The sequence below is a fragment of the Carettochelys insculpta genome, chromosome 7 (genome assembly GCF_033958435.1).
Source record: "Carettochelys insculpta isolate YL-2023 chromosome 7, ASM3395843v1, whole genome shotgun sequence".
Lineage (NCBI taxonomy): Eukaryota > Metazoa > Chordata > Testudines > Carettochelyidae > Carettochelys > Carettochelys insculpta.
Window position 1 is genome coordinate 72164263 of NC_134143.1, and position 14405 is coordinate 72178667.

At 56.5% G+C, this 14405-nt stretch overlaps 1 protein-coding gene across 4 annotated transcripts in view; it reads right to left on the bottom strand.

The window, feature by feature from the left end:
* Positions 1 to 7716: 7716 nt before the first annotated feature.
* Positions 7717 to 14405, bottom strand: part of SFXN2 (sideroflexin 2) — a 32424-nt gene continuing 25735 nt past the window's right edge. For all 4 annotated transcript variants that reach the window (XM_074999252.1, XM_074999251.1, XM_074999253.1 and 1 more), the window contains 6 exons: positions 12785 to 12845; positions 12354 to 12420; positions 11551 to 11600; positions 11170 to 11219; positions 9709 to 9756; positions 7717 to 9133 (listed from right to left, as the gene is read on the bottom strand). In XM_074999252.1, coding sequence (XP_074855353.1) covers positions 9034 to 9133; positions 9709 to 9756; positions 11170 to 11219; positions 11551 to 11600; positions 12354 to 12420; positions 12785 to 12845 — 376 coding nt within the window. In that variant the 3' untranslated portion in view covers positions 7717 to 9033. The remainder of the gene's footprint in view (positions 9134 to 9708; positions 9757 to 11169; positions 11220 to 11550; positions 11601 to 12353; positions 12421 to 12784; positions 12846 to 14405) is intronic.

Sequence of the window (14405 nt, forward strand, 5' to 3'; positions counted from 1 at the left end):
AGAGAAAGCACCACAGCTGTGTTTTTAAACTGCAAAAGTATCTGTATGTTGGTCGTAGAGAATGGCCAAGATAACAGTGCAGAGGGACAGTTTTGGTGGCTGGCCACCATGTAGCAAAGCTGTGTATTTTAATTTAACTATTGGAGATGCACATCTCCTAGAACTGGAAGAGACCTCTGGAGGTCATCTAGTTCAGTCCCCTACCCTCTTGGCAAGGCCAAGCATCATCCCTGATATCCATTCACCCCAATCCCTAAATGGGATCCTCAAGGATTGAGCTCACAAGCTGGGGTTTAGCAGGCCAATGCTCAAACCACTGAGCTATCCCCTCCCTATTTAGTTAGCGTTTGTGGTAAGACTAAGTATGATATATAATTTCATGGCTAATGATCTGCTTATAAGTTCTGCAGCTTCTATTTCTCTCTCTCATGTTCAGAAAATGTTTACTGTATTGCTCCCTGTTAGCATTGCAAATGGTGGTATCCCTTGTCTGCATCACAAACTAAATGGTGTCTTCTAGTAATCACTGATCTTGTCTGAAACTCTGTACAATTGGTCGGTGTGGGTAAAAGCCATCACAGGTGTCCAGGTGATCAAGAAGTGGAAACTTTAAAGGCAACAAGAAGAAACTCTGAAGACAACAGGAAACATGCATTGTGTCTTGAGGCTGAAGTAAATTACCAACCTTGAGAAACCCTGGAGATAGAGAGAGACCCCTGAAGAGCAAGAGACAAGGCTGGGCAGCCTGACAAGCCTGATCAAAGCATAACTCTGAAAAACACCTCCTAAGGGTGGATAATTGCTGCATGACACTGCAAAACCTATAGACTCAAATGGGAACTTAGGTGTGTGAGAAGGGAAGCTCTTGCCATGGGACTCTGGGTTCAGTCCTGCAAGCCAAGCCTGAGCGGAGTCTCACAGGAACCCCAGTGCCTCACTCAGTCAGCCTTGCCCAGCCAGTAAGAGTGACTTGAGCCATCATGGACTGGTAACTATGTGCCAGCTGCAGGATGTGTGCGTATATGCGCCCCTTAGCGTGTGTGTGCTTAGAAAGCAGATGCTAACCGCTTCTCTACTGTATTCTCGAGAAATGTGGTGTGTTGCCTTTTCCCCTGAGAAAGATCCCATGTGCTTCTTGTAAGCATAGCAAGAAAGTGCACATTGACAGCGTCCGTTCCCTGAGCCATCAGCCTGCTGACCTGTATACTGTGGGCTGTGGGACTGCTCTCAATTCATTCCTGTTTGAAATCCAGCAGGGCTTTTCACCACCCAGCCCATCCTGAGTTCACATTCTCCAGGGATGGGAAACCCGCCACGTCCCTTGCTAAGTTTGCTCCGTGTTTAATTACCCTCACCGGTAGAACATAGGCACCTTTAATGTTAGTTGAAACCCATCCACATTCAACTTCTAGCCAAGTGCTTGTTTCGGCTTTGGCTGCGGGGGCTGAAGCAGCTGCTATCAATATGCTTCTGTTCCCCACATAGGTATTCACAGATGGTGAGCAAATCACCCCTTAGCCTTCTCTTTGATCAGCTGAACTCCAGGCGTGGTGGGGTCACAAGGAGGCAGGGTTCTAATATCCTAATGATATTAGGAAAAACTACTTCACCAGGCAGGTGGTGAAGCACTGGGATGCGTTGCCTAGAGAGGTGATGGATTCTCCATCCCTTGATGTTTTTAAGTCCTGGCTGGACAAGGTCCTGGCTGGGATGGACTTAGTAGGGGTTGATCCTGCTTGAAGCAGGAGACTGGACTAGATGACCTCCTGAGGTCCCTTCCAGCCCTGTGATTCTGTGATTCTGTGTGATTCTGTGGCTCATCTCTAGACCCTCTCCACGTGCCCTGGGAGACCAGGGGACTGAATGGGCAACACCAATGCCTCCAAAAGCACCCCCGTTACGTTCTGAGCTGGCAGCGTGAGCGAGGAATCCCACCCTGCGGACGAGCTGAGCGAGCCATGGAGAGTTGAAGGCATGCACTCAGAAATCTTGAGGGAGTGCTTTGGGTCTAAGGCAGTTAAACAGTCTGAACACACAGCAACGCGGCAGCAACTAGCAGGGTGGATAGTGGAGCTAGCAGGCACAGCTGTGTCTGCTGCTAGCACTGGTCCTTCGACTAAGGACGGGCAATAGTGGAGCTCAACCTTCCAGCATGTGGGAAGGGAAAGCAAATACCTCTGGGGTGCTTTGAAATGTCCACACTCAACAGTTACACCCTTGCCTGGGCTGGAAAGAAGGGCAGTTATTGTTCCATCACATAAGAAACAAGTCTTCATGGGTCCTCGACGAACGGGCTTCAAGGCTCCTTCCTCCTCTGCTGCGTATCCTTCCTGCGTTCATGCAATGTGCGAAAACGTCAGACATACCCAACGACAGTAAAACAGCCCTTGTGCTGCATAACCTCTGCTCCTATGTTTGCAGCCCGCTGCAGTTCCTTCATGCAGCCATGCAATAGCCATGGGTCGGCACAGAGATGGGTGGGCCAGCAGGAGTCTGGTCAGTTTCCTTTTGGCAGTGGAGCTAAGACCTCCTTACACCGTCCCAAGCTCCTCCATGAAGGCTGGTGCTGTCCCACCTTCCTAGCATGGCTCGTTTTACATTCAGGCAGGCTTGGGAGCTGGCCTCACCAGCTGCGTTCCCTTGAACACCCACGGTAATGGCCAGGACTCTGCTCAGCACGTACATGTAAACGACACTGACAAAAACGTCATGTTCCAAAGTGGAGATAAGTGACACCTGCTGCAATTAGGGGCTTGCTGCTTGGGCCGCGCTTCGAGCAATGTCTCTGGTGCTATCTGATTTCCACTGTGCCCTTGGGGGGCAGAGCCAGCAGAGCAAGCTTGAGCAGCTGAACAAACCAACTGCTTTCCCAAAGGGGTTGTAAAGCTACCACTTGGGCGAACGTGACAGGGGCCAGGGCCAATAATGCGCATGGCAATGCAAGGCTGCGTCGTGCCTCAGTTTCCCTCTAAGACTCGCCCATGAGCCTGAGCAGGGGAAGCTATGCGACACACGAGCTCCTCTGGGACTCCCGAGTGCTACCGCAGTGCACTGTGTTGTGTTAGCAGCAGCACAGTGGTAGGGTATTAGTGGTCCACCGGCCTTTAAAGCAGCCAGGAAGCAGTTTAGTGACAATAACAAAGCTGCTGCACTTCTCTGGACCAAGATGCGCAATGCCCTTCCCAAAGCAGTGAAACGAGAGCGACCCCAAGACATGAAAGTGCGGGGAGAGGGTTATAATATCAAAGGGGTGTTGTCAGGTGGGCAGTGCAGGGGTCTGGGAGCTCAGACACATAGGTTCCATGCCTAACTCTGCCACTGACTTGCGATGTGAACTGGGGCAAGGCACTTAGCCCTCCTGTGCCCATGGACCCTTGCGCAAGATGGAATTAGTTATACTCTCCAGGGAGGACTTCATCTGGAGTGTCTGAAAATCACTTTAGAGCTCCACAGATGAAAGGGGAATGAGCAGCATTGATATGGCTTTGAATGGAAGGCCCTGCTATGAATTCTTCCTGTGCACACTGAGGCCTGGGCTACCCTTAGAGTTTAGGTCAGCACACTGGTGGTGCTCAAGCACATGAAAAATGCATGCCCCATCCACTGTAGCAATGCTGCCTTAAACCCAAGTGCCGGCCGTAAGAGTAGGCTCTAAAGCAGGCGTGTCCAACCCACGGCCCGCGGGCCGTATGCAGCCCTGGACAGCTAGTAATGTGGCTCCACAAGATCGTAAACTTTTAACATTATTATGTGATTTATATACATTAACTATATTATATATTTTATATGCGGCCCAAGACAATTCCTCTTCACTCAATGTGGCCCAGGCAAGCCAAAAGGTTGGACACGCATGGTCTAAAGCCAGCAAAGACAGGGCAGAGGGTTCCTGCTAACTTTTTCCATCCCTGGGTGGAATAAATTTTGTTGCATGCACTGAAGCATGTGCAAATGTGCACCAGCAGTTGATACACATGCTGTGGACACTCTGCTAATCAGCTGGGCGGCACCTTAATCTCTCCTGGACGGCTGCCCAAGCACTCAGCTTATGGGGACCACAGCTGTTGTCCCCATCTCTTTATCAGCCCGACAAATCAAACCTGGTTGGTGGCTACACCTGTCCAGTCGCTGCTTGCTGAGGACCCAGTGCCATGTCAGTGATGGCCCCAAAGCTCACCCCTTCCCATAGCAGGAGGGGTCCCAGCAATGCCCCAAATGCCGAAGGCGGACAGGCTGGTGCGTTTTGAGTAGCCGTGGCACATCCTGTGGCAGGAACTGGCTCATTACTACCAAGACACGAGGCTCCAAGTGCAGACCTGGCCAGTCCTTACACCGTGGATGCTGGCTGGGGGCCACCGCCCCAGGGCTGAGGTCAATGCGAGCCTGTAGGGAGGCGATACTTGTACAGCCTGCACAGAAAAGCTGTGGGGCGGGGGAGGAAAAAGGGCACTTTGCCTCTTGCCCCTCCGGGAGAAGCTGGCCCTTGTGGCTCTGCAATGAAACCAGGATTAGACAGTGCTGAGCTGCTAATTCCCTCCATGGCACCCAGGGCCTCCACCACAGGCACTGGCTGGCTGCAACACAGTCAATAATTCTGAGGCCCAATGGCAGAATAAGGCCTCACCCAGCAGTGAGACGTGCCACCCCTTCACGCTGCAGCCAGACCCATGCAGACCCACTGAAGGCACAGCCATGCCAGCAGAGGCCAAGAACCCACAGCTGACAACAGGCTCAGGGCCTAAAATTGGACCTGCTAAGTGAGGCTCAGAAGGACAAAGCATGGTGTGGGGGGAAGATTCACATCTCACAGAGCTGGAAGGGCCCTTGGGAGGTCACTGAGTCCAGTCTCCTGCCTTCTTGGCAGGATCAAGGACCATCCCTGACAGTTTTTTATATCTATTTACCCCAGACACCTAAATGGCCTCCTTAAGGATTGAGCTCACAACCCAGGTTTCTCAGTACAGCCCAAGTGGTAGGTAGCTGAGTGGAGATATCCATCAGGGCTTCTTACAGCTGTTTGCTTGCCATATGAAGAAAGATTTACAAAGACTGGGACTTTTCAGTCTAGAAAAGAGGAGACTAACGGGGTGTGGAGAAAGCCAATTAGGAAAAGTTATTTAGGTGTTCCCAGAATGTAAAAACTAGGGGGGTCACCAAACGACATGATTGGGTAGCAGGTTTAAAACTAACACAAGGAAGATTTGCTTCACACAGTGTGGGGTTGGCCTGTGGAACTCCTTGCTGGAGGACGTTGCGAAGACTGGGACTTTAACGGGGTTCGACAAAGATCCAGATAAATTCATGGAATCCTAGGGCTGGAAGGGACCTCAGGAGGTCATCTAGTCCAGCCCCCAGTGGATATTAGCTGTGGGCAGGGGGTAGGAATTGTGTCCCTAGCCCATCAGCAGCTGGGAATGACGACAGGGATCACGTTACCTGTTCCGTTCACTCCCTCTGGGGCACCTGGCATTGGCCAGTCGGAAGACAGGCCACTGGGCTGGATGGGCCTTTGGTCTGACCCAGCTTGACAGTTTGTCTGTTCCTAGGGCAGCAGCAAAGGAAGCAACAGGGGAGAATGGCTTTGGGGAGGGGGCACGAGGCAGGCGTAATGACTGCAGGTCCAGTAGCTGGGCAAAGTGGAAGGAGGTCCTGAGCCCAGTGACAGTGGGAGAATGGAAAGGAAAAGGAGGTAGAAGGAAACCAGAGCAGAGACGTAGTGGCTGAATGATCTAACGACCTTCAAAGCAAGGCCAGGAGGCTTGTTATGCTGCACAGGGCAAAGGGGAACCCTGTGGAGCCAGTCGCACCAAGGGACAGGAGGCTGCTGCTGCTGAGGGTACAGGCAGGAAGCAGCACGCTGAGGCTGTGGTGAAACCCAGGAGGGAACGAGTGAGCTGTTTTGTGAGAAGAGAAGCGGGGTTGGATTGTTCCTTCAGCCTTTGGAATCCGCTCTGGGCTTGAAGCTCTCAGAGCAGGCTGGGGCAGGGGGTTGTTGCACGCAGAGGGAGGGAATGCGTTGCCTAGAGAGGTGGTAGAGTCTCCATCCCTAGAGGTTTCTAAGTCCCACCTTGACAGGGTCCTGGCTGGGATTACAGAATCATAGAATCATAGAATGCTAGGGCTGGAAGGGACCTTGAGAGGTCACTGAGTCCAGCCCCTGCCCTCCTGGCAGGACCAAGTAGTGTCTAGACCATCCCTGACAGACATTTATCTAACCTGTTCTGAAATATCTCCAGCGATGGAGACTCCACAACCTCCCTTAGCAATTTATTCCACTGTTTGACCACCCTGACAGTTAGGAACTTCTTCCTAATGTCCAACCTAAACCTCCCTTGCTGCAGTTTAAGCCCATTGCCTCTTGTTCTATCCTCAGAGGCCAAGAGGAAGTTTTCTCCCTCCTCTTTATGACGCCCTTTTAGATAACTGCTGTCATGTCCCCCCTCAGTCTTCTTTTTTCCAAACTAAACAAGCCCCATTCTTTCAGCCTTTCTTCATAGCTCATGTTCTCTAGACCTTTGATCATTCTTGTTGCTCTTTTCTGGACCCCTTCCAATTGCTCCACATCTTTCTTGTGGCTTAGTGGGGTTGATTCTGTTTTAGACAGGGGGCTGGACTCGGTGACCTCCTGAGGTCCCTTCCAGCCCTGGGATTCCAGTGGGGTGAATCTTAGGAGCAACAGCAGAGCTCAGCCTTTTCAGAGCCACACTTACCTCCTGCACAGGGGCCCGTGAACCTCCTGCTGGCGGCAGCCAGCTTGCTGTGCTGCAGGTCCCTGCCGGGCAAGGGTGGAAGTCCCTGCCCTGGTGTGGTGCGCACAACATCTGGTTTTGCCCTGCCCCTCACCTGGCCAGGACCCAGCCTGCTCTGTGCCAGGCTACTCTGAACACAAGGGTGCGTTGCTCTCACGCCCTTCCCTGGCCAGTGATCAGCTCACACGGCCTAGGCCACGAGACCCTGGAGCACACAGGCTAGGCCAGCATGGTTAATATCCCAGAGGGGCTAACTGCCCCTCGGAGAGCTCTGCAGATGGGCAGCAGAGGCTGGCGTCAGGCCTGCAGGGCCTGCTCCGGCATGCGAACTACTTGCTAAACGTCCCTGTGAAGGACTTAAGCTCTTGGGTAAGGCCGACAGACCCGGGCTGTCTGCAGGAGGGAACGAACCCGGGACCTTACAGGCTCACGCCACGTGCTCTCCCACATGAGCTGAGAACCAGCTGGTCCTCAGCTAAACCAGTAGAGCAGAGACTTCAGTCTGCCTTGTCAGTGGTCTCAGTGCCTCTCGGGTTACACTTATACAGTAATAAGCCAATGCTCACAGCAGATACGCCCCCAAGCCTGGCCATGCATCCTCCCCACCACTCAGAGGTGAACTCTATCCCTCCCTGATGCCAATGATACACACTTCCCACTCCAGCTGTGAAGAGCAGGAGCGGAGGTTCGGACCAGTAAGTTAAGGATCTCAGATATCACAGAGATATTCTCATTATCCCAGACCCAAGCATCAGACCAGGAAGAAACAGTTGGCTCTTCCTCGGGGTGGGAGGAATGATGGAATTTCTTCACACCCCCGTTTGGGAAACCATCATTTAGACACACAGAACACTCTGGATTGAAGGGCCCAACAGTCTGCAAGTTCCAGCAGCCATCACAAATACAGAGACGTCCTTCTCAGGTGCTGTCAAGCACGTGCCCATAAAAAACACAACAGCAGAGTCAGCCGCAAGTTTAACAATCAGCTGATTTTATTTTGTCCCACTCTCCATTGTTTGTAACAACTTCTCCTCTTCGAAAGCTTAAAATTAACATTTCCTTTGCCATCAATCTTCTTGTGAATCGTGATTTTTTTCCCCCTCTCCCCTTACCAGAAGCACAAATCTACACAGGTCGCACCTCGTCGCCGATCTGTACGCCAGCCGTACTGCTCCAAGAGGCGCCTGCCTTGAGCAGGACGTACACAAGCAGTGGTGATCATCTGCTCTTCCCAGTCTGGGAGAGGGGGTTTAAGAAACATGAGCGCAGACCAACCTCAGGGCATCTCATATCCCATGGTATGGTCCAAACACTGGTCCATGTGTGTGCAAATGCTCATTCTGTAAGTGCGGTTATCCCTTTGCATGGCCCAGCTGTGGTCTGACACATTCAGACGAAGGCCAGGGCAGCTTGTAAGACTGCAACCTCATTTGGTTACTAGTTATTTAGTCAGAAGTCTTTGGAAGGCAGAAAGACAAAGACAAGGGCCAAAATCTGACCTCACTTAAGCCGGTGTGAAGCTGGAGGAATGGCACCAGTTTAAATGAGAACAGAATTCACTTCATAGCTGTAGGATAGCATTGATTGGGGCCCATCCTTCCTCCCTGAGCACTGGAGAGATAGCACCATGTGTATATTGCAAGGCTGCCCCCATCCCTCTAGGCAGGGGAGGGAGCTGTGTAGTGGGGGAGCCGTAAGACAGAGATCAGACTGCGAGAGCCTTCAGCCACACCCTCTGCCTGGGCCCCCAGATGGCACCCTCCAGCTGTGAGGTCCAGACCAGTTCTCAGCCGCTGTCTGACATGTGGCTTCAGTCCAGTGACTAACAACAGGATCCGGGCAGGCTGAGGCCCTGTTCCAGCCTCCCCGGCTCCGACCCAAGGCAGGGTTAAGGCAACCGGAGGTGCTCTTCCTGGGATGAGCCTGTGATGCGGAGAGGCTGCCGAGGTGGGGTGGCCTTTGGTGACAGCCTAGCTGAAGAGGGCACTTTTTGGCTTCTGTCCACTCGTGAGCCAGCACCAGTACAACAGAGGTGGCTGCCCCCCAGCAGGCGTCAGCCACTTGGACACAGACCCCAGATCTGGTTGGGGGAGCGGAAGATACAGGGTTAAATCAACAAGGGGGCAGAAGCCAACCCCAACTCTGCCCCTGCGGCTCTTTGGCAGCTCAGGTGCAGGGGGAGAGGCAGCCGGTGCGATGGGTACGTCCTGAGCCCAGCTCACAGCCGCAGGGGGCCTGGGCCAGCGTGGAGCAGGGCGGTGGCCTGGCCCTGGGGCAGAGGCTCGATTTACAGGCCCTTGTTGAAATAGACGTACGGCACGCTGTCGCCGCGCGAGGCTAGGACCGAGGCTCGCAGCTCCGGCTCCAGGTTAGACAACGCCATGGAGCTGCAGGGAGAGGAGATGGACAGTCAGGCTTGCAGCTAGTTCCCCCTGTCCTGCTGGAAGGGTCTTTGATCTGGCTTGGGCCTTCTCTCCTGCCTCCAGCTCCATCCCGCACCCCCATCCCTTGGCAGGGGTTAGAACTCACACACTGGGGAGTGCAGCCCCATCCCACACCCTGATCCCAGAGCAGGGACTCAGCCTCCCCCCGCCCCTCAGGAGAGAGCCCACAGCACAAGGGTTAGCAGCTGTGTGTGGGCCAAGCCCTTGGCTGGAGCCAGGCTGGCAGCCAGCTCTCAAGGCAACCACGTTCCCAAGGAGAGGCATGGCCACGACCCCTAGGCAGGGTTCCCACTAATTTTTGACATCCATGGGTGGAATAAATTTTGTTCTGTACACCCAAGCATGTATGGATGTGCACCACCACCGGACACAGGCTGTCAGCTGGGGGTGCCCTGTTAGTCAGCTGGGCGGCACCTGAATCATTCTTGGGCGGTGGCCCAAGCGCTCAGCTTACAGGGGTACGCGGAGGGCGGGGGGCTCTGGGGTTCTAAGTGAGGGAGAAAGGGCGGGGCTGGTACCATCTCTGTGGGAACAGCGAGCAGGCAACCGGCACCATGAACAGGAGGCTGCAGGACAGAGAAAGCCGGCGTTACTGGAGGAACCCACGTCCAACCCTCAAGGACGCTGCCAGCCTCCCCCCGCCACTGCCTCCTGCATGCTCCCAGGAGGCGGGTGTCAGCCCAAAGGCCCTGGGGGAATCCCTACTCTGCTCCCCCTGTGCAGGGCACACCAGTTGAGCAGCCAGGCTGGGGCAGCTGGTTGATTTCAGTGCTGGGTAAAGCGACCCCATTGGAGCACTGGGGGGCTTTGCGGGAGAACCTCGCTTTGGGGCTGGGGGTGGCTGGGCTGGTCATGTCTGTGGAAGATGCAGACAGGGTCATTCCCTCAACTGGCATCCAGACACCAGCAAACTGGCCATTGCACTCCAGAGCGTCTCTCTCCGGCCCTCCCTCCAGCACATCGGGGCTGAATTCCCAGCTCAGCCCAAGACTCTCCGGGGGATGGGACCTTGGACAAGTCCACCTCACACATCTCTACCCCCACGGCTGTCCCAATGGCTCTGGGCCGGACCCCACTGCGTGCCAGCAACGCCTGGGGTTGGGACAGCTCTGAGGCTCTGACAGCCAGGGCCTGCAAGAATCTGGGACGTTCCCAGAGGCTCCCTAGGGGCACCCAGAGTGGGGCGCCTGGCTTGAGGCCCAGGGGATGTGGATGCAGAGCCCCGTTAACCTCCCCAGGAAGCTGGGCCAGGGGAGGAGAGAGCCCATCATTGGGGAAGGGATGGTCCAGCTTTAACCACCGGCCCTTCCTCTGCTCACAGCAGGGCCGTAGGAACCGGTGCACTGCAGATCCTGGCCGCTGCTCCGATGCTTTTTCCCGTCCATTTCCAGAGGTGGCAACCAGGGGTTCCAGCAGGGCTCGTCTACATTAGGACCTGGCTCGGGCTGGGCTGGAGTGAAGTTGGGTGCTGCACCCAAGGGACCAGGCTGGGTTTCACGGCTGCCATTAAGGCTGTCACAAGCACCGGACACCAGAGGAGTGAGCAACTTCTCCCTCCCAGCTACCAGGGCCCACGATAAAGAGGGAGTGTTGTCTAGCGGTTAAAGCAGGGGGACAGCTTCAGGGTTCCTGGGTTCTACCACTTAGCTCTGCCCCTCTTTGTGGCGCTGAAAAAATCACCTCCCTCGTTGTCTCTTCGCTTCCCCTGCTCTGAAAGGGGGAGAGAATAACCCTCGCCTGCCTCAACGGAGCCCTGAGAGAATCCACCCCGTCCTATCACTACTGAGGCTGTCACGCGCCGGGGGTAGTCCTGGACACTAAGCTGGATGGACAGCGGGAAAGGAGAGTGATTTCCAGCCTCCGCCCGACCACGGCTGCTGGTTACTCGCGACTGGGTTCCTCAGCAGGCCGGTGTCTGGCCCCAAAGCTGCAAGGCCAGAGCTGAGGGAGGGCCGTGGCTTGACAAGGACGATACTCACAAGGCGCCGGCCAGCATCACTTGCAGAGGCGCATGGAGAACCTGGATTCTCTGCAAAGAAACCAGCCCAGGAGAAGGTGAGCCCGGAACATGGGCCCCATCCAACCAGCGCAGGGCAGAGGCCACTTGGCCCTAGGAGAGTGACGCACTGACCCGGTCTAGTCTGGCAAATCCTTTGCCCATCTCCTTTAACCCCACTGGCTTTCCACGGCCCCTTAGCGCAAGAGGGTGAGCAGGGCCGAGGGAAACTGAGGAACAGCACAAACGAGAGAAGCCAACCCTGGGGAAAAGGGGGTATCGGCTCTGCAGCGGGCTGACCCCGAAGGGTGGAGGTGAACAGGACCCCACACGGGGAGAAATTCGGAGCCATCACATCCCTCACCTTCATGAAGGGGAACTTCTCCAGCCGCTCCATGAGAATGGGCAAAAGAACTGGCCGGAGAGAGAACAGAGTCAGGACAGCGCCAGGCCAGCCCAGCCGCCCCCTTCTCTGCCAGCAGGGTGCACTGGACAGCCGGGACCAAGCCCAGGGAGATCCAGACACCAGGGCAGAGCCAAGCCAGCTGCTCACTCCCCACATCTGCCTCCCAGCGATGCGTCAGACCCCCGACACCAGGGCTCCCCATTGCTTACACCCTGGAGGGCCAACGCCCGGCCCCAGCCCACCTGCCGACCAAGGAGCACAGCAAGTACCCCCGCTCTGAACTCAGGGCAGGGACGGGAAGGGGGCGCCCCTTCTCGATCCGCCGTGCGCCCGAGTTGTGGGGCCCTCGAGCTACGCCTGAGGGAGCCAGAGAACAAAGGTGGGGGACCCCCCAGGGCTCTGAGGAGGGGAAGGGAATGGTCCTTCAAGCCAAGGGGGCAATACAGGGACTGGCCACACAATCCCTTCCCTCAGAGGGTCTCCGTGGGCCCTGCAGACATGGCCACACCACTGCGAGAGGCAGGTCCTGCAGCCATCATACCCATGGGGAAACTGAGGCAGAAGGCTGCTCTGCTCTGAGAGTCAGGACTAGGCCCCAGACCTGTGCTCTCCCCATTGGCCCAGCCGAGCTCGCTCACACGTTGCCCTTCTGCAGCCAGGTGGCCCCCCACCCCCTGGCCCGGTGGGCTTGTTGGAAGCTCACAGGCTGCCTCCTCCGGCTCAGCGGCGGATTATGGGGCGGAGGTGTCGCTGGTGCTCACCCATGCCAGGCGCTGCCATGGCGATCCTGGAGACCACCACCTGGGTAATCCCCTTGGCCGCAGCTACCTGAAAGCAAACCAGGAATCAGCCAAGCCGGCTGCTGAGGCAGTGCTGTGGCCTGGCCGGCTGCCGCGGGTCCGAAGCAGCAGCGTGACCTCCTCCGGTGCCACACGCAAGCGCCTGGGGAACGCGAGAGAACGTGCGCGCGCTCGGACTGGCCTTGCCAGGGCAGGCGTCGGCTCAGAGCCACAGCCGGGCCAGGAGCCCTCAGGCCCTTTCGCAGGCGGCCTCACGGTCTCGGCCTGTTCCCACACCTGCCAGAGCGACCGCTTCCCTGGCAACGTGGCCCCGAGGAGGACGCGACACATCGCACAGGATCGGGGCCACATCAGCCCCCGCCAGGAACTGCCCCGCCCTGCCCCAGACGTACCCTGGAGCGGCCCAGCTCCCGGCCCTCGTCGTCGGTTACCAGGATCCCGTTGAGCAGCTCCCTAAACACAGACAGGGAGCCGTGAGTGCCTCGAACCCTGCTCCTGGGCCAGCCCCCGCCATGCAAACAGGGAGGGCCGCCTTCCCCCTCCCCCAGCTTAGCACAATGAGCCCCCTCCCGCCAGCTCTAGGCCCTGCCCGCTCTCCCTTTCACATGGGGCTGCAAACACCTCCCCCAGCCAGCTCCATGGGGGGTGGGTTAAAAGCTTTGGGCCCTGCCCCGGTGGACTAGGCAGCCCAGTGCACCGTTCCTGTTAAATGGCGCCCAGCTGAGCGGGGGGAGGGAAGGGGGGAGAATCAGGCCCTGTCACCACATGGGCAAGATCCACATAAAAACCAGACAGGCTACAGCATATCCCTTCCTGTTTTTCCCTACAGTGCTGAGCACAATGTGGGGCTGGCCCATGAAGACGGTTGCTGGTGCTCCAATAAAAGACGCGCTTCCCCCCGCATCCCCCTCCTTTACCCTCAGCCGCTTGCCTGGGATGGCCCAGCACACCAGGGCGGCGGAAGCCACCCCAAGGAACCCAGCACGGCAAGCGGATCTGGGACTGGCTCTAGTCTGGCAAATCTCTGGCTCATTTCCTCTAGCCCCACAGGTGTTCCGGGACCCCCGAGGGTCACTCTGCCAGCAAAAAGCCCTCCGCAACAGCCCCTGGGACTGGGGTGCAGGTGGAGACGGGGCAGGTCTCCACGACGGCAGCAGGTCGAATTCAGGGCCGCAATTCCAGGTACGTCGATTATGCGGCTGGAGCAGACGTGGAGGTGGCGTCTCAATTCGGGCTTCTGAGCCACGTCCACTCAGGGAGGCCGATGGGAGCCCACGTACCTGCTGACTTCGCTTCCTCCTAACCAGGGGCAGGAGTGCCGGCACCCGGCATGTTCCATTTAGCGTGCCCTCACTCGGCGCTCAAAATCGAACTCCAGAAGGTCGGCCGTGGCAGGGCACTGAAGACGCGCTCACGGCTGGGGCCGGACAGCTGCCACCCAGCGCGTCGGGCACAGCCGATGCCCCTTCCCCGCTCCCGACTGAAAGGCGCTACTCTAACCCGCAGAGGGATTATTTCCGGGAGGGTCCCTGGCCTGCGTGACATGGGAGAACACACCATGGGGTGGTCCCGCCCAGCCTCGGAAGCTAGAATCATTCCTAGGAAAGGGGAGTCTGTCCCCTGGCATGTCAACACCAGGCAGCGACTAGTGCCTGGTGCTTCAGTGGGGCCTTCCCCCTATAACATGCCAGGATCTCTCTTCCCCTGGGACCGACTGCCTGGATCTGCATCCGCTCCCGGCCCACCACTCCACTGCCAAGTTAGATGCAAGTGGCTGCAACCTCCTATAGAGAAACTCAACCATTAGTGGTTTAATATGGGACTCTGACAAGGCCTCCCCCTAAATCTCTGGCAGGGGAATCACTTAACCAGCTTGGGTCCCTCTCCACCATCCAATGGCTACCTCCCAGTGGATTTACTGGGAAACATCCAGGCTTCTCTTCTCCAGCCACAAAATGCACAGGGAGGGGCAGGGCTGCTGGAAATGGCACCTCCGCATATCAGGGACACCAC